Source organism: Athene noctua, chromosome 31, assembly GCF_965140245.1.
Source record: "Athene noctua chromosome 31, bAthNoc1.hap1.1, whole genome shotgun sequence".
NCBI lineage: Eukaryota > Metazoa > Chordata > Aves > Strigiformes > Strigidae > Athene > Athene noctua.
The window spans coordinates 355,924-374,441 of record NC_134067.1 but is presented as its reverse complement, the minus strand read 5'-3'; the positions used below and the strand labels follow the sequence as shown (position 1 = coordinate 374,441).

The 18,518-nt window shown below is 66.6% G+C and overlaps 2 protein-coding genes across 2 annotated transcripts in view; one reads left to right on the top strand and one right to left on the bottom strand.

The window, feature by feature from the left end:
• Nucleotides 1–18,518, top strand: part of RUVBL2 (RuvB like AAA ATPase 2) — a 28,368-nt gene that overhangs the window by 3,215 nt on the left and 6,635 nt on the right. Inside the window, 10 exon segments of the mRNA XM_074929824.1 lie at nt 4,333–4,614; nt 8,355–8,581; nt 17,513–17,547; nt 17,550–17,561; nt 17,712–17,767; nt 17,881–17,992; nt 17,995–18,025; nt 18,104–18,215; nt 18,217–18,233; nt 18,339–18,405. Coding sequence (XP_074785925.1) covers nt 4,333–4,614; nt 8,355–8,581; nt 17,513–17,547; nt 17,550–17,561; nt 17,712–17,767; nt 17,881–17,992; nt 17,995–18,025; nt 18,104–18,215; nt 18,217–18,233; nt 18,339–18,405 — 951 coding nt within the window.
• Nucleotides 2,022–16,439, bottom strand: GYS1 (glycogen synthase 1). The gene is given in 21 exon segments (XM_074929995.1): nt 2,022–2,313; nt 2,315–2,343; nt 2,468–2,548; nt 4,459–4,622; nt 5,346–5,441; nt 5,555–5,591; nt 5,593–5,682; nt 6,584–6,697; nt 6,851–6,929; nt 7,057–7,096; nt 7,099–7,115; nt 7,785–7,891; nt 8,349–8,469; nt 9,073–9,190; nt 10,004–10,148; nt 10,960–11,007; nt 11,009–11,146; nt 11,747–11,938; nt 13,685–13,866; nt 15,217–15,339; nt 16,336–16,439. Coding segments are annotated over 20 exon segments (2,061 nt in total). The 5' UTR covers nt 15,335–15,339; nt 16,336–16,439; the 3' UTR covers nt 2,022–2,168.

The following is an 18,518-nucleotide window of genomic DNA, read 5'->3' as shown; positions in this document are numbered from 1 at the left end:
ATTAGCTCAGCGGGGGGTTAATGAGGTTTAACGGGGGGGGGGGGGGGCCTCAGAGGGTCCCGTGGGGGGTAACGAGGGTAATGAGGGGGCGGGCTAATGAGGTTAATGAGGTTAAAGAGGTTAATGAGGTTAATGAGGTGGGGGGGTTAATGAGGGAGGGAGGGGCCATGGAGGGGGGGCCCAGGCAGCTTTAACGAGGTTAATGATGTTAATGAGGGTCCCCAGGCCCCGCCCCCGGGGGTTAATGAGGGTCCCGGGGTCGCCCTGGCGGGGGGGGGGGGGATGGGGGTCAAAGGTCACTCGTGGGGTCACGCCCCTGTGGGCGGGGCCGGGGCTGAGCGGGTCTGACCGGCTCCCGCCCCCACCGGGCCCCACCCGGGGGCGTCCACGTGACCGGGGAGCCCCTCCCCCCGTCCCCCCCCTCCCCATCCTGCCGGGGAGCCCAACCCCCACCCCGGCTGCCCTGCGCCCCTCCCCCACCCCCCCAAGGGACCCCCTGCCCCTCCCCCACTCAAAAAGGGGGACCGAGGCCTTTGGGTGCCCCTCCCCCCACCCCGCCCCTCCCCCACCCCGCCAGGGGACTCTCAGGCATCCGAGTGCCCCTCCCCCCCCATCCCCCCCCCAGCATCCTGGGAACCCCCTGCCCCTCCCCCACAGCACCTGGGTGCCCCCCTCCCCCACCCCATTCCTCCTCCTCCCCTTCCCCCCCCCCAAGGTATCCAGGGACCCCTCCCCCACCCCCCCCCCCCCCAAACTGTCCAGGCTGGGGCTGACACGACCCCTCCCCCACCCGGGTGCCCCCTGCCCCTCCCCCAACATCGCGGCTCCCCCCTCCCCCCCCCGTAAAATCCTGTCCGGGGGTGGGGGAGGGGTGACATGACCCCCTCCCCCTCCCCCCCTCAACGGGTGCCCCCTCCCCCCCCCCCCCAACATCGCGGCTCCCCCCTCCCCCCCCCCCCGAAAAAACCTGTCCGGGGGTGGGGGAGGGGTGACACGACCCCCCCACCCCTCCCCCCACAAAATGTCCAGGGTTGGGGGGTCACGACCTCCACCCCTCCCCCCACACCCGGGTGCCCCCTCCCCCCCCCCATTCCTCCTCCTCCTCCCTCCCCCCCCCCCCCCAAAAACCCAGCCCGTGGTTGGGGGAGGGGTGACACGACCCCCCCCAAAGTGTCCAGGGTTGGTGGGGGGGGGGTGGGGGGGGGTGTCACGACCCCCCCCTCCCCCCCCGCCCCTCCCCCACTCACCGCAGCACCGCTCCGGCCCCGGCCGCCAGCAGCAGGAGGCGCCCGAGCGCGGGACCCCCCATGGTGGTTCTGACCCCCCCGGGGCTCGCGCGCACGGGGGTACCCCCCCCCCAACCACCTGCAGGCCCCTCCCCTTTCAGCCACGCCCACCCCCCCCCCATTTTAATAATTATCAGCCCCACCCTGGGGTGACTCAGGGGGTGCGACCGCAGAGGAAGGGAGGGGGGGGGGGGGGGGGAGCCCCAAAACCACCCCCCCACACTATATTTAAAAAGGGGGGTGCCCCCCCCAAACCCGCCCTATAATTTGGGGGACACCCCCCTCCCTAAAACCACCCCCCCACCCCCCCAAAAACAGCTGCCGGAACCCCAAGTGGCTCTGAAGCACCTTTATTATCCGCTGCGCCGCGGGGGGGGGACGGACGGATGCGGCGCCCCCCCCCCCCCCCCCCGCCCCCCCCGCCGGACCCACACTTGGGGGGTGGAGTGTGTGTGATTTTTGGGGGGGTGTGGGGGTGTGAGGATTGATGTGGGGCTGCCCCATAGCGTCCCCCCCCTTTTTTTTTTTTTTTTTGGTAACACCTTCCCCCCCCCCCCCCCCCCAGGCCCAGGCACTGTGTATTGAAAGGGGGGAGGGGGGGGGGGGGGGATGTGTGGGGACACCCCCAAATTCTGTGGGGCTGAGCCTGAGCAAACGCTGTGGGGCTGGGAGGGGCCCACATCGCCCCCTCCACCTTTCCACCCCATAGCTGAGGGGGGGGGGTGTGATTGTGTCCCCCCCCCACCCCTTTTTTTCCACGTGGCAAAAAAAAAAAGAGGCACCTGGATTCCCCCCACTCCCCCTTTTTTTTTTTTTTTTTTCCCCTGTGGGACACCCCAAATTTTTTTTTTTGTTTTGTTTTTTTTTTTTGGGGGGGGTGTTTCAGTTCCTGGTGGGCAGGCCGGGGGGGCTGGGGGGGCGTCGGATATTGGCTCGGTCCTTGGCAGCTTCTTCCTCCTCGTCGTAACGTTCGTCCTCCTCGTCGCTGTGCCGGGGGCTGGAGAGGCGGGAGAGGGCGGGCGAGGGGGACCGAGGCCGGACGGGGGTAACGGAAACCCTTTGGGGGGGGGGGGGGGTGGAAGAAATGAGAAAAATTTGTCAAGGGGAGAAAGTTCTGGAAGGTTTGGGGGGTTTTTTTTTTTTTTTTGGCCGGGGGGGGGACGGACACGCGGGGGACTCACGGCGGCGGCCTCGGGGGGTTCGTAGGTGAAACTCTCGGGAAAGGCCTTGGCCAGCGCCATGCGGCGGGCGAAGGTGTAGTACTGGGGGGGGCAAAGGTCAAGGTCAGAGGATACCCCCCCCCCGAAAAAAAATTCTCAGCTTCCCCCCCCCACATAGCCCAGGACCCCCCCCAGGCCCTCCCCAGCCCCCCCCGGACCAGCAGTATCAGCCCAGAATCGACTTCAGGACTCTCAGAGAACATTCCCCCCCCCCCCCCCCGAACCCCCCCAAACCCCTTGGACCCCCCCAAGCTCCTTGGACCCCCCCTGAATCCTACAAACCATTTGGACCCCCCCCGAACCCCCTGAACCCCCCTAAAACCTCTTGAACCCCTCCCGAACCCCCCAAACCCCTTGGACGCCCCCAAACACCCCTGGGACACCCCCCCCCCCCCCGTACCCCCTGGACTCCCCTGACCCCCCCCAGCCTTCTTCAGGCCCCTCCAAGGCCGCCCCCCCCCCCCCCCCCCCAAGACCCAGGGACATCCCAACCCCCCCCGGGGACACCCGCAAACTCTCCAGGACCCCCCCGGACTCCTCCAGCCCCCCCCCGAGAACCTTCTCCACCCCCCAGACCCCCCCGAACCCCTGCCAGGCCCCCCGAGAGCCCCCAGACCCCCCTGAGCACCCCGTAAATGTCCTCCAGACCCCCCAGACCCCCCCTGGACCTTCTCCACCCCCCCAGGTCCCCTCCAGCACCTCCCAGACCCCCCGAACCCCTTCCATGACCCCCCCGAGAGCCCCCAGACCCCCCTGAGAAGCCCTAAATGTCCCCCAGACCCCCCCAGACCCCCCTGAACCCCTGCCAGGACCCCCCAAACCCCCCTAGACCCCCAGGACCTTCTCCACCCCTCTGGATCCTCCCCAGCACCCCCCAGACCCCCCCGAACCCCTTCCATGACCCCCCCCCGAGAGCCCCCAGACCCCCCGGACCTTCTCCACCCCCCCAGGTCCCCTCCAGCACCCCTCAGACCCCCCGAACCCCTTCCCATGACCCCCCCGAGAGCCCCCAGACCCCCCTGAGAAGCCCCTAAATGTCCCCCAGACCCCCCCAGACCCCCCTGAACCCCTTCCATGACCCCCCCCGAGAGCCCCCAGACCCCCCCGGACCTTCTCCACCCCCCAGGTCCCCTCCAGCACCCCTCAGACCCCCCCGAACCCCTGCCAGGACACCCCCGAGAGCCCCCAGACCCCCCTGAGAAGCCCCTAAATGTCCCCCAGACCCCCCCAGACCCCCCTGAACCCCTTCCATGACCCCCCCCGAGAGCCCCCAGACCCCCCCGGACCTTCTCCACCCCCCCAGGTCCCCTCCAGCACCCCTCAGACCCCCCGAACCCCCTGCCAGGACACCCCCGAGAGCCCCCAGACCCCCCTGAGAAGCCCCTAAATGTCCCCCAGACCCCCCCAGACCCCCTGAACCCCTTCCATGACCCCCCCGAGAGCCCCCAGACCCCCCCGGACCTTCTCCACCCCCCCAGGTCCCCTCCAGCACCCCTCAGACCCCCCGACCCCTGCCAGGACACCCCCGAGAGCCCCCAGACCCCCCTGAGAAGCCCCTAAATGTCCTCCAGACCCCCCCAGACCCCCCCGAACCCCTTCCATGACCCCCCCGAGAGCCCCCAGACCCCCCCGGACCTTCTCCACCCCCCAGGTCCCCTCCAGCACCCTCAGACCCCCCCGAACCCCCTGCCAGGACACCCCCGAGAGCCCCCAGACCCCCCTGAGAAGCCCCTAAATGTCCTCCAGACCCCCCCAGACCCCCCCGAACCCCTTCCATGACCCCCCCGAGAGCCCCCAGACCCCCCCGGACCTTCTCCACCCCCCAGGTCCCCTCCAGCACCCCTCAGACCCCCCCCGAACCCCTGCCAGGACACCCCCGAGAGCCTCCAGACTCCCCTGAGAAGCCCCTAAATGCCCTGCAGCCCCCCCCGGCCCCCCCCGCGCCCTCTCACCCTGCCCAGGTACTTCCAGTCGAGGAGGTCGGAGAGGCGCTCGGTGCGGTTGCGCTGGACGATGCGCTGGCGCCGGCTCTGCTGGCAGAAGCCGTAGAGGAAGGCGGTGAGCTGCGCGCACGACTCCTCGGGCGCCCGGAACCGCCGGTCCACGATGTAGATCCCTGCGGCGGCACCGCGTCACCCCCCGGGGAAACGGGCACCCACGGGGGGGGCGCGGGGAGCCGGGGGGGGGCGCGGGGGGACAGAGAGCCAGGGAGGGACACGGGGACACAAGGGGGGGGCACAGGGAGCTGGGGGGGGGATGCAGGGACACGGTGGGGGGGTGCAGGGAGCCAGGGGGGAACACGGGGAGCTGGGGGGGGGACACAGGGACACAGGGAGCTGGGGGGGACACAGGGAGCTGGGGGGGTACAGACACAGGGACACAGGGACACGGGGGGGCACAGGGACATGGGGAGGGGCAAAGGACACGGGGGGGGGCACAGGGACACGGAGGGGGGACACAGGGACACGGAGGGGGGGGACACAGGGACACGGAGGGGGGGGACACAGGGCGCCAGGGGGTTGGGGACTTGGGCACCCAGGGAAACTGGGGGGTTGTTGGGGACCCAGGGACACAAGTGCTGGGGGACCCGGCCCAGGGACCCCCCCACCCCAGGACCTGGGAGCTTGGGGACCCCCCCCCCCATGACCCCAGAGGTTTGGGGACCCCCCCCATGGCCCCAAGTGTTCACCCCCCCCCGCCATGGCCTCAGGTGTTTGGGTGCCCCCTTCCATGTCCCCACGGGGTTTGGGGACCCCCCCCCCCATGTCCCCAAGGGTTTGGGGACCCCCCTCCATGTCCCCAAATATTGGGGACCCCCCCGTGTGCCCCCCCCGCTGACCGTAGGCCGAGGGGTCGGCGATGTGCTCCTCCATGAAACACCCGAACCCCGACAGGTTGGTGGAGACGCTGGGGATGCCCATGACCGTGCACTCAGCTTTGGGGGGGGGACACACACACAAATAAAATCGGGGGGGGGGGGGGGGGTTAATCAGAGAAAGAGGGGGGTCCCAAATATCCAGGAGGGGGCCCCCCCAAGTTTGTTTTTACCTGGGGTGTAACCCCAAGGTTCGTAGTAAGAGGGAAACCACCCCCAGGTGACACCCCCGGACAAACTCCTCGTAGTCGACGGGCAGGAGGGGGCTGGTGGACGACAGGAACTCGGGGTGGAAAATGATCTGGGGGGGGGACACGGGGGGGCGGCAGAGTCAGAAAGGGCCCCCCCGGGAACCCCCAACCCTCAGACCCTGCCCCGGGACCCCCAATTCCCCCTGGAAGCCCCCAGAGCTTGGGGACCCCCCCTGGGACACTCCCCCCCCCCCCTCCATGAGCTTCTCCAGGTCACCAAAGACACCCCAACTCCCCCGCGGACCCCCCAGGATCCCCCCAACTTCCTCCAGGCCCCCCAAACCCCTCAGCCCCCTCCTTACCCACCCCCAAACCCCAAACCCCCCTCAGACCCCCTCCATGTCCCCCAGCCCCCAAAATGTCTTTTTACCCCCCCAGCCCCCCCAATCCCCCCCCAAAACCCCCCAAGGCCCCAAACCCTCCTTGAACCCCCCAGCCCTCCCCAAAACCTCCCTTAGACCCCCAAATTTTCTCTTACCAACCCCAAAACCCTTTCAGCCCCCCCCTTCCATGTCCCCCACCCCCCCAAAATGTCTTTTTACCCCCCCAAGACCCCCCCAAACCCCCCCTGAAACCCCCAAACCCTCCATGAGCCCCCCAGCCCTCCCCAAAACTCCCCCTTAAACCCCCAAATCCTCCCTTACCCACCCCAAAACGCCCCAGAACCCCCCCTCAGTCCCCCCCACCATGTCCCCCAACCCCCCAAAATGTCTTTTTACCCCCCCAGGACCTTCCCAAACCCCCCCAACCCCCCCTTCCCCCCCCCCCCCGGCCCCCCAAACCCTCCATGAGCCCCCCAGCCTCCCAAAACGCCCCCTTAAACCCCCAAATCCTCCCTTACCCACCCCAAAACGCCCCAAAACCCCCCTCAGTCCCTCCCAAATATCCCTGACCCCCCCCAAAATCCCTTCACACACCCCCCCCCCAATAAAACTGCCCCCCCATTGTCACCTTGACCCGGTCGTTGCTGCTGTTGAAGAGCCCGATGCGGCGGATCGTGGTCAGGATGGGGTCGGTGGCGTCGTCCAACATGTTGTGGGTGCAAACGGGGGGGAACGACTGTCGCTGAGAGAGGAGGGGGGGGCACGTTAAAAAAAAAAAAAACAACAAAAAACAAGAAGATCCAAGTGTCGGGTTGAGCCAGGACCCCCCCAATTTTGTGTAGCGCCCCCCCCAAATTAAAAAAAAATCAACCCCAAACGAGGCGGGGGGGGGTACCTGGGTGGCGAAGATGGCGCGTTTCATCATGGTGAAATCCTCCCGGTCCAGCATTTTGTTCATGTCCGGGAGGTTCCCCCTGGAAAAATTTTAAGGGGGGGGGACACGGAGGGGTAAAATAGGACCCCCCCCGGCCCCCCCCAAATAAATAAGGGGCCTCAAAAAATTAAAGAGAGGGAAGGGGGGGGGGGGAGCGCGGCGCTTACACCAGCAGCGATTCGTAGAGTTTCTTCCCAAATTTTTCTTGACGGCGTTGGCCGTGTCCCTGGGGGGGGGGGGGAGGAGAAAAATTGGGGGGGGAGGAGAGAAAAATTGGGGGGGGGGGAGGGGGGAAATTGGGGGGGGGGGAGAGAAATGGGGGGGTAGGAAAATGGGGGGGATAGGGGAGAAAAAGGAGGGTGGGGGTATCAGCCTGGGTGCCCGGGGGGGGGCCACGTGCCCTTCCCTGGACGCTTTGGGGGGGGGTTGGGGGGTTCCTGGGGGGTCTTGGGGGGGTTCCTGGGGTTTTGGGGGTTCCCGTGGGGGGTTTGGGGTTCCCCGGGGGGGGGTTTGGGGGGGCCCTGAGGGCATTTGGGGGGGGGCCCTTGGGGATTGCGGGGAGGATCCTGGAGATTGGGGGGGGGGGGGGGTCCATGAGGGGTTTTGGGGGGTCCTCGGGGGTCTTGAGGAGTTTTGGGGGGGTCTTCAGCGTTTTGGGGTCCCCCCTGGGGTTTCGGGGGTCCCATGAGGTTTTTGGGGGGGGGTCAGGTGGTTTGGGGGGGGTCACCCCTGTTGGTTTTTTTTTTTTTGTGAAATCCTTCAGGTTTTTGGGGGGGAAGCCCTGGGGTTTGGGGACATTTTGGGGGGGGGTCCCTGTGGGTTTTGGGGGGTCCCTGTGGGTTCTGGGGGCTCCCGGAGGTTTTGGGGTCCCCCCCGGGGGGTTTTGGGGTCCCACCAGAGCTGTTTGCGCACGGCCTGGCCCTTCAGCGACTCCACGTTGAAGTTGTTGGTCCGGGCCGGCATGATGAAGAAAGCCACCACCGTCACCTCGCTGCCGTTCACCTGCGGGGGCCCCCGGTGTCCCCCAGTGTCCCCCGGTGTCCCCCGGTGTCCCCCAACCCCTCATATCCCCCCCCTTGGCCCCAAACGTCCCCTCTCCCGCCTCAAAACATCCCCCCCGTGTCCCCAAATGTCCCCAAACAGTCCCTGGCCCAATTGTCCCCAAATGTGTCGTGTGTGTGTCCCCCCCCCGTTTCAAATGTCCCCAAAGGTCCCCCCGGCCCCAAATGTCTCCCCCCCAGTCTCAAATGTCCTTCGTGTCCCCAAATGGCTCCTGTGTCCCCAAATGTCCCCCAGTCCCCAAACACGCCCCTGCACCTCCCCAGCCCCCGTAACTCCCACGTGCCCCCATCCCCGTGTCCCCCCCCCGTGTCCCCACACCCCCCCCGTGTCCCCACACCCCCCTGTCCTCCCCCCGTGTCCCCACACCCCCCTGTCCCCCCGTGTCCCCCTGTGTCACCCGCAGGAGGTAGTTGAGCCGCGCCAGCGCCTCCAGGAAGATGTCGGCCCCCTTGTTGGAGAACTCGTAACGCCCCGCGATGAAGAAGAAAAGCGTCTTGTCCAGGTCGAAATCCAGGTGCCTGCGGGGACCCCGTCACCCCGGGGCACCCCAAAACCCGCGGGGAGCCCCCCAAAACGCCCTGAACCCCCCAAATCCTTCCGATCCCCCCCAGACTCCTCCCAACCCCTCCGGTACCCCCCAATTCCTCCCAGAACTCACCCAAATCTCTCACACACCCCCAGGGTACCCCAAAACTCCCTGGGAGCCCCCCAAAACCTCTTGACCCCCTCCCAAACCTTCTGACCCCCCCCCCCCCCCGACTCCTCTGACACCCCCACAAATCCACCCCACACCCCCCCAAATCCATGTTCCCCCCCCAAAACTTGTATCCCCCCCAGGTACCTCTATCTCCTGGGCCCCCCTCAAATGTCCAGGTCCCCCGCAAACCACCTGGGGCCCCCCCAAACTCCTGAGGGTCCCCCCTAGACATCGAGGACCCCCCAAAACCCCACATCTACCCCAAAAGTTGGGACACCTGTATCCCCCCCCGGATGTTTCTATCTCACAGGACTCCTGGGTCCCCCCCATGCACACCCAGGTCCCCTCCTGGACTCTGGAGCGTCCCCCCTCGATGTTGGGGTCCCCCCCCCTGATTTTGGGGTCCCCCCCTGGGGACACCGACCCGTAGAAGTGTCCCCGGACGAACTCCTGGACACGAGCTTTGCTCTGGGCGTGCAGGTTCTGGAACTCGTGCATGGCCGAGAACTTCCGGACGTTGAGGCCGTTGGGGGTCACCAGATCTGGGGGGGACACACACCCCCCCCACACACACCCGGAGGGTTGGGTTTGGGGCTCCCCCACCCCCCAGATGCCCTGAATCCCTCTGGGGCCCCCTGGGTCCTTCGAGGGGTACTGGGTTTGCTGTGGGAGAGTTGGGGTCCCCTCAGGGGGGCGGTGGGGGGGGGTTGGGGTTCATGTGGGATCTTTGTCCTCACCGGGGGGGTGTTGGGGTCACTCTTGGGGTCCCCCTGGGGCTGCTGGGGTCCCTGTGGGGGTTTTGGGGTTCCTGAGGGATCTTTGTGCCTCCCCAGAGGGTGCTGGGACTCCTCTGGGCGTGTCAGGGTCCCCCCTGGAGATGTTGGGGTCCCTGGGGGTGGGGGGTGTTGTGTCCCCCCCTTTGGCACTGGGACCCCCCTTGGGGGGTCCCTGAGAGGACCTTGGGGTCACCCTTGGGGTCCCCATGAGGATCTTGGGGGTCCCTCTGGGGCTGTTGGGATCCCTGGGGAGGGTTTTGGGGTCCCTGGGGGATCTTTGTCCCCCTGGGGGTGCTGGAGTTACTCTTGGGGTCCCCATGAGCCTGTTTGGGTCCCCCTGGGGGTTTTGGGGTCCCCTGATGGGGCTGTTGGGGTCCCCGGGGAGGGTTTTGGGTCCCTGAGGACACTGGGACCCCCTGGATGTGTCAGGATCCCTCCCAGGGACACCGGGGTCCCCCCTCCGGACACTGAGGTGCTCCTCGGGAACACTGCGGGGGGGGGGGGGCTGGAGATCTGGGGTGCTCTGGGGATCTGGGGGTGCCCCCCGCGCGGGGGGGGGCTCAGGGCGCCGCTGCCCACCGGGTTTGCGCTTGAGCAGGTGCTCGGCCTCGGCGGCGGTGACGTGGGACACGGTGGTGAGGACGTGGGCGCAGTGGGCGGCCGCGCGCTCCAGGCAGTACCGGTGGTAGATCTGCCGCTCCCCGGCCTCCTTGTCCACGTCAAACTGGGCCCGGGCACGGCGGGGGGGTCACCGCCCGCGGCCCACAATGCACCGGGGTGAGCCCTGACCCCCCAGCATCCCACAATGCACTGGGGTGACCTCTGACTCCCCCCCAGAGTCCCACAATGCACCGGGGTGACCCCTGACCCCCAGCGGCCCAGCAGGCACCACAGCAACCTCGACCCCCAGCGGCCTACAATGGCTCCCAGGTGACCCCCCCAGCATCCCACAATGCACCGGGGTGACCTCTGACCCCCCCAGCATCCCACAATGCACCGGGGTGAGCCCTGAACCCCAGCATCCCACAATGCACCACGGCAACCCCAACCCCCAGCGGCCTACAGGTACTCCCAGGTGACCCCCCCAGCATCCCACAATGCCACCGGGGTGACCCCCAGGGTCCCACAATGCACCAGGGTGACCCCTGACACCCCCCCCCCTCACTGTCCCATCATGCACCGGGGTGCTGCCGCCCTCCCTTGGGTCCCCCCAGCCCCAGGTTCCCCCCGCCATGTTCCCCCCCTCCGTGTTCCCCCCACCCCAAATTCACCCCAATTTTTCCTCCAGGTTCCCCCCCCCCCCCAAATCCCCCTCCCTGGCTCCCCCCAACCCCAAGTTCCCCCCCCACTTGATGTGTGTCCCCCCCTCCTCCTCTTCACACCCCCCCCCCCAGCTCTGTCCCTCCCCACCTGCCCCCAGCCCCAAATCCCCCTCCCTGGGTTCCTGCCCCTCCCTGTGCCCCCCCGGCCCCCCCACGCCCCCCTGTTGCCCCCATACCCCCATACCCCCCCCGCGCCCCCCCGGCCCCGCTCACGCTGTGGAGGTTGTTGTAGAAGTCCACGCTGCCGGCGCAGAGGTACCGGGCCCAGCAGGGTGGCGTGGGTGGTGAAGATGGTGGCCACGGGCAAGCGCCGCGCGCGGCTCAGCACCAGCCCCAGCCCCGCCAGCCACTCGTGGAAGTGGCCCACGATGAAGGGGCGCTCCTCGCTCTGCGCCGCGAACTGACACCCCCCCCCCAAAAAAATAACTGTCACCGGCACCCGCGGGGGGACGAGGGAACGGGGAACACCCCCCCCCAGGGAACGCTCGGATGTGTGGGACCCCCCCCCCTGGGGATCCCAACGCCCCAGTGTCACCGTGACCCCCCCAACAATGTCACTGTCACCCACAGGGGACGCTGGAGTGGGGACCCCCCCCCAGGGAACGCTCGGAGGTCTGGGACCCCCCCATGGGGATCGTAACACCCCAGTGTCACCGTCACCCCCCCAACAATGTCGCTGTCACCCACAGGGGACACTGGAATGGGGACCCCCCCCCCAGACGTACCTGGGGCCCCTAAAACCCCCTTGGCACCCCCCAAAACCCTCCCAAGGACCCTGGACCCTAAAACCCTCTCAGAACCCCCCCAAACCCCCCCGGGGACCCCCAAAACTTCCCACCCCAAGGAACCAGGTGACAAAGAAGCTGACGAGGACAAACCTGGGGCCCCTAAAACTCCCTTGCCCCCGCCCAAAACCCTCTCAAGGACCCTAAAAACTTCTCAGGACCACCCCACCCCCCCCGGGGACCCCCAAATTCTCTGGGGCCCCCCCAAGACCGACCTCCCCGAGGAACCAGGCGACGAGGAAGCCGAAGAGGACGGCGTCGTTGGCCTCGCGGTCGTACCAGGGCACCCCGATGGCGCAGCTCTCCCAGAGCTCCCCCTTCCAGCGCTCCAGGCTCCAGGCCGTGGCCCCCACGTCCAGCAGCACCACGGCCGGGCTCCCCTCGATCAGCCAGCGCCCAAAATGCACCTGAACCCCCCCCCCAAAAAAAAAGGCACCCCAAAACCTTCAGCACCCCCCCAAACGCCCTGCGGGTTTCCCTCCATCTGCTCGCACCCCAAAACCAGGGAGACCTCGAACTCCCCCGTGAGCCCAAACCTCCCCTCTAGCAGCCGGCGCCCAAAGTGTGGCTGCACCCCAAAAAAAGGGGGGGGACACTCCCAAAGTCTCAGCACCCCCAAATGACCTCCCCTGGGGTCCCCTCCATCAGCCTGCACCCCAAAACGGGGCACGGCGAACTCTTCAGCGCCCCTAAAACCCTCCGCTACCCCGCACCCTAAACCCCTCAGCACCCCAAAATTCCACAAAATGGCTCCCTGGGGGGGCACCCCCAGACATGAGGCCTCCCCCAAGAAATGAAACAAACCCTAAAACTGGTTATACGTGTTCAAAAATGAGTTCATATGGGTCAAACTGGCTGAAATATTCTCAAAAATGGATTAAATATCCCCAAAAGAGCAATAACGTGTCCCTCAAATGCCTAAAACGTCCCCAAAAACGGGTTAATACGGCTCAAGCTGGGTTAAACACCCCAAAAAATGGATTAAATAGCCCCAAAAATGCAGTAATCTGCCCCCCAAATACCTAAAATGTCCCCAAAAAGGGTTTAACGTCCCCCAAAATAAGTTAATGTGACCCAAGTTGGGTTAAATATCCCCAATAATGGATTAAACATCCCCAAAAACGGATTAAGTATCCCCAAAATGGATTAAACATCCTCAAAAAGGGATTAAATATCCCCAAAAATACAGTAAATCTGCCCCCCAAACGCCTAAAATGTCCCCAAAAATGGGTTAATGTGACCCAAGCTAGCTTAAACAGCCCCAAAAATGGCTTAAACATCCCCAAAATGGCTTAAACATCCCCAAAACTGGCCTCATGTCCTTCAAAAGGGATTAAGTGTTCCCTCAAATATTTAAATATATGTAAAAAAATGGTAAAATGTATCCAAAAATAGTCTAATGAGGCCCAGAAGTGCGTTAATTCTCCCCAAAAATGGGGTAATTCTGCCCCAAAAGTGGGTTAATTTTTCCCAAATTAAGTTAAAACTCCCCAAATCAAGTTAAAATTCACGAAACCAGACTGTTACCCAAAACCAGGGTAATGTTTTTCATACGTGAGTTAATATTATTGACAAATAAACTAATTTTCACCAAAAATAGATCAATGTTCTCCAAAACTGAGGAAATATTTTCAAAATTGCCTTAATACGCCCCAAAAGGGATCAAACATCCCCAAAATGAGTGAAAAAACCCACAAAACGGGGCCATTTCCTCAAAATGTGTGACCGTTCCCCCCCTACGGATTAAAAAGTCCCCAAAATGGGTTAAAATTGCCCAAAAACGGGTCAATGTCCCCAAAAATCAAGCCCAGCCCCCCCGGGTTGGGGGGGGGGGAGGGGAGCCCCTGACCTTTGCTGCCCTTTCTGGCGTGGGGGGAGCGTAACGCGAGCTGGGGGGGGCTAAAAATAACCCCCCACGTGGGGTGGGGGAGGGCGCCCGGGGCCCTTGGCAGCACCCTGGGCCTGTGGGTGCCCCCCCCTGCACCCTTGGGTGCTCGTGGCGCTGCGGGTGCCCCCCTCACCCCCCCCAGAGCCTCCCACCCCATGTATCCCCCCCGAACACCTCACGGATCCCTCTCGCCCCCTCGCTGCCCCCCACCCTTGGGTGCCCGCCGGGGTCCCTGGGTGCCCCCCCTGCACCCTTGGGTGCCCACCTTGCACCCTTGGGCGTTCATGGCCGCCAGGGTGCGGCGCAGGGCGGGCTGGGGCGGCTCCAGCAGCTCCACCTGGGTGCGGACGCTGCTCTCCACGTAGGGGCCCACCAGCACGTAGCTCTCGCCCCACTCGTCGGCCGTCACCCTCGCCTTGGTCTGCAGCACCGTGTAGATCCCGCCCACTGCCGGCGTTCCCAGCATGCACCGGGGCGACCGTCAGCCCACAATGCACCGGGGCACGCGGCAGCCCACAATGCACCGGGGACCATCGCCCCCCAGGCCTCGTGTCAAACCCTGGCGCAACAACCACCCGCAGGATGAGAGGCCTCGCAGCATCCCATAATGCCCCGAGGCTGGCGGTGTCCCAGCATGCACCAGGGCATGGCCCATCCCGTAATTCACATGTCATGTGACACCCCATAATACATCAGGACACAGGTCATCCCACAACGCCCTGGGGCTCCCTTTAACCTGCAATATACTAGGCCTTGCGACATCCCATAATGCCCCGGGGCTGGCGGTATCCCACAATGCACTAGGGCACGTGATATCCCAGCATGCACCAGGGCATGGGCCATCCCATAATACACAGGACACGTGACATCCCATAATACATGAGGACACAGGTCATCCCACAACACCCTGGGGCTCCCTTTAACCTGCAATATACTAGGCCTTGTGCCATCCCATAATGCCCCGGGGATGGCGGTATCCCAGCATGCCCTGGGGCACAGGCCATCCCAGAATGCACTGGGCCCCAGTTAACCCACATCAAACCAGGCCTCGCGGCATCCCACAATGCCCCGGGGCTTCCCCTTAACCCACAGCCCCACTAGGCCTCGTGGTATCCCATGATGCACTGCGGCTGGCGGTATCCCAGCATGCCCCGGGACACGTGACACCCCTCCAATGCATGGGAGGGGGCGTGGCTTCCCAGCATGCACCGGGAGCCTCAGAGCATCCCACAATGCATGAGGGCACCCCCCCCATCATGCACCTGGGGGCTCACACCCCCCAAGTATCCCACAATGCACCGGGGTCGGGGGCTTCCCAGCATGCACCGGGCTGTGCCTCCTACCCCCCCAGTGGCCCACAATGCCCTGCGAGGGGGCGTGGCTTCCCAGCATGCACCAGGCCTTGCCCCAGTAGTCTAAAGCGCACCAGGCCTCAGCCCCTATATCCCACAATGCACCAGGCCCTGACCCCCCCATATCCCACAATGCACCAGGCCCTGACCCCTCCTGTATCCCACAATGCACAGCCCCCCCCAACTTGCCCCCACGTATCCCAGAGGCCTTTGGGCCCTGACCCCGCCCCGGGGCATGCTGGGAGCTCCGCCCCCTCCCCACCGGCCGCAAAGCATCCTGGGCCAGCCCAGGCCTCCAGCCCCAGGCCTCGGCCCAAGGGGACCCCCGGGAGGTTTTTTGGGGGGATCCTGGGGGCCGGGGGGGGGGTCGCAGGGGCCCGGGGGGGGTCGGGGGCGTTGCGGGGGGGTCCCCGCGGTTCTCGGGGTCCCCCCCCGGGGCGCTCACCCTTGTTGGCGACCTCCCAGGCCACCTCGAAGAGGACGACGTTGTCGGGGGCGCCGGGGCCCCCCCACTCCTCCAGCCCCGGGAGGGAGCTCACGGAGACGCTGCGGGACAGCGGCATCGCGCCTGGGGGGGGGACACCCCGAAAAAATGGGGAGGGGGCAGCTCACCTGCGGGGGGGGGGCCCGAAAAACTGGGGGGTGACCCCAAAATGGGGGCAGAAATGGGGGGTAACCCCTGTGCCCCTGCAGTGACCCCCCCACCCATGGGACCCCCCCTAGGGGCACCCCCCTACCCCCCATGGGCCTCCCAAGATCTTGAGGCCTCCCCATGGGAGCCCCCCCCCTCCATGGGACCCCCCAAAGGGCCCCTCCTCACCTATAGGACCCCCCCCACCCATGCAGCCCCCCCATAACCCCCTAAAGCGACCCCCCCTCCATGGGACCCCCCAGACGCCCCTCCAGCAGCTCCCCCCACCCTTGGGACCCCCCCAAAGTACTTCTCCCCCTTATGGGAACCCCCCCCGAGGGACCCCCCCCACCCATGGGACCCCCTCAGAGGATCCCCCCATCCATGGAAACCCCCCGAGCGCCCCCTAAAGGGTCCCCCCACACCCATGAGACCCCCCCCCCCAGCCCCCCCCGGAACCATGGGACCCCCCCAGCCCCCCCAAATGCCCCCCCCCATAAAAACCCCCCAGACCCCCCCCTCAAGTGATCCCCCCCCCTTGGGACCCCCCAAACTCCCCCGGGGGACCCCCCCCACCCATGAGACCCCCCAAAAAGGGCCCCCCCGCACCCACAGGACCCCCCCCATCCCCCCAAAGGACCCCCCACCCATGGGACCCCCCCCAGCAGCTCCCCCCACCCACGGGACCCCCCCAAAGGGCCCCCCCCGCACCCACGAGACCCCCCCCCAGCCCCCCCCAGGGGCCCCCCCAGCCATGGGACCCCCCAAAACCCCAAAGGGCCCCCCTGCACCCCCCAAGTGACCCCCCCCACCCATAGGACCCCCCCCAGACCCCCCCAGGAGCCGCCCCCCCCCCGCTCTGGGTGCCCCCCCCGGGGGGGTCCATGGGGGGGTCCCGGGGGGGGTCCCTTCGCCGCCCCCCCCCCCCCTCACCTCCCCGCGCTCCCGCAGCTGATCGCGGACTGACCCCCCCCCCCCAAACCAGACCGCAGGCCCCGCCCCTGGCCCCGCCCTCGCCCGGCGCTGATTGGACGAGACGCGCGAGCGGGGCGGGGGGGGGCACGCGCCGGGGGGGGGGGGAGGGGGGGGAACACGCGCGTGGGGGGGGAGGGGGGAGGCTTAAAGGGCAATGGGAGGCCTTAAAGGGGCAACGGGGGAGAGGCCACAGCGAGGGGGCGGGGGGATTGTTGGCTCCGCCCCCTGTGGGGGAGGGGAGGGTGGGGCTGAGAGGGGGTGGGGCGGCTGTGGGGCATTTATGGGGTTGCCTATAGGGTACCTATGGGGCAGGCTGGGCTATAGGTCAGCTCTGGGGTATCTGTGGGGCAGGCCGGGGCTATGGGGCAGGCTGAGGGGCTGGGGGGTCTCTATGGGGCAGGCTGAGGGGCTGGGGGGTCTCTATGGGGCACAGGCCGGGGCTATGGGGCAGCCCCACACTCCCCAAAAGACCCCTTGGCGGGTTCTGGAGGACCGCGCACCATCGAGAGGCGCCGCCAGAGCGGCCGCTCCCCCTCAACTCCCCCGAGGCTCCGCCCCCTTCGCCCGTTTCCCGCCCTGCGCCACTTCCGGCGCGCGCGCGGCGAGCGTGAGAGCAGCGCGGGACCGGCGGCGCCATGGCAACGGCGGTGCGGGGGGGCTGCGGGGATTTGGGGGGGTCCGGGGGGGTTTGGGGGGGTCCTGTGAGGGGCCTGGGGGGGCTCGGGGGGGGCTGAGGGGGTTTGGGGGGGTCCTGGGGGGTCGGGGGGGGGGAGTGGGGGGGTCGTGAGGGGCTGGGGGGGGTTGTGAAGCGTTAAAGGGGGTCGGGGGTGTCCTGGGGGGGGCTTTGGGGGGGTCCCGAGGGGCTCAGGGGGGGGTGGGGGGGTCTGGGGATTTTGGGGGGGTCCTGGGGGGGGTTTGGGGGAGTCCCGACGAGCTCGGGGGGGTTTGGGGGGGTCCTGGGGGGGTTGGGGGGACCCCGAGGAGCTGGAGGGGGGGGGGAGCAAGGGCAGATCAGGATGAGGACGGAGCTGATTGGGGGGGGCGCGGCGGTGTCAGGAGGGTTTGGGGCAGAATTTTGGGGGACCCTGACACCCCCCCCCCAAAAAAAAATCTCCCCCCCCCCCCCCCCGCCCAGACCCCAAAAGTCCCCGGAGGTCCGAGACGTGACCAGATCGAGCGCATCGGTGAGCCGGGGGGGGGGTCCCCCCACCACGGGGACCCTCTCCCATCCTTGGGGGTGGGGGGGGTCACCCCTTTTTTTTTTATTACCCCCCCCCCAATTTTTTGGGGGGTCTTTTTAACTCCTCCCCCCCCCCCCCCCCCCCCCCCCCCAGGTGCCCACTCCCACATCCGCGGCCTGGGCCTGGACGACGCGCTGGAGCCGCGCCAGGTGCCGAGGGGAGACGTGGGAGGGGGCGACCCCCTTGAAGAAAAAAAAAAATTAAAAACCGGTAAATTTTGGGGGTTCAGCCCCCCCTAACCCCCCCCCGGGCCCCCCCGCAGGTCTCCCAGGGCATGGTGGGACAACTGGCCGCTCGTCGCGCCGCCGGCGTCATCCTGGAGATGATCAAGGAGGGGAAAATCGCGGGCAGAGCCGTGCTGATCGCCGGGCAGCCGGCACCGGGAAAACCGCCATCGCCATGGGTCTGCGAGCCCCCCCCCGAACCCCCCCCCCCGAAATGACGGAAAAATGGCTGAATTCTCCCCAAAATGTTCCCGGCGGCAGGATGGCGCAGGCGCTGGGGCCCGACACCCCCTTCACGGCCATCGCCGGCAGCGAGATTTTCTCCCTGGAAATGAGCCGGACCGAGGCGCTGACTCAGGCGTTTCGCCGCTCCAATCGGCGTCCGCATCAAGTCAGGAGCCCCCCCCCTTCATTTTCGGGGTTCCCCCCTCATTTTTGGGGTGTCTTCCCCCCCCCCCTGACCCCTCAATTTATATATTTATTAATTTTTGGGCAGAGAGGAGACGGAAATTATCGAGGGGGAAGTGGTGGAGATTCAAATCGATCGCCCGGCCACCGGCACGGTGAGGGGGGCGGTTTATACCCCCCCCCCCCCCCCCCCCAAAAAAGAAAATCCTTCAGGGGACCCCAAAAAATTATTTAGGGGACCCCAAAATTTCCCTCAGCCCCCCCCCCG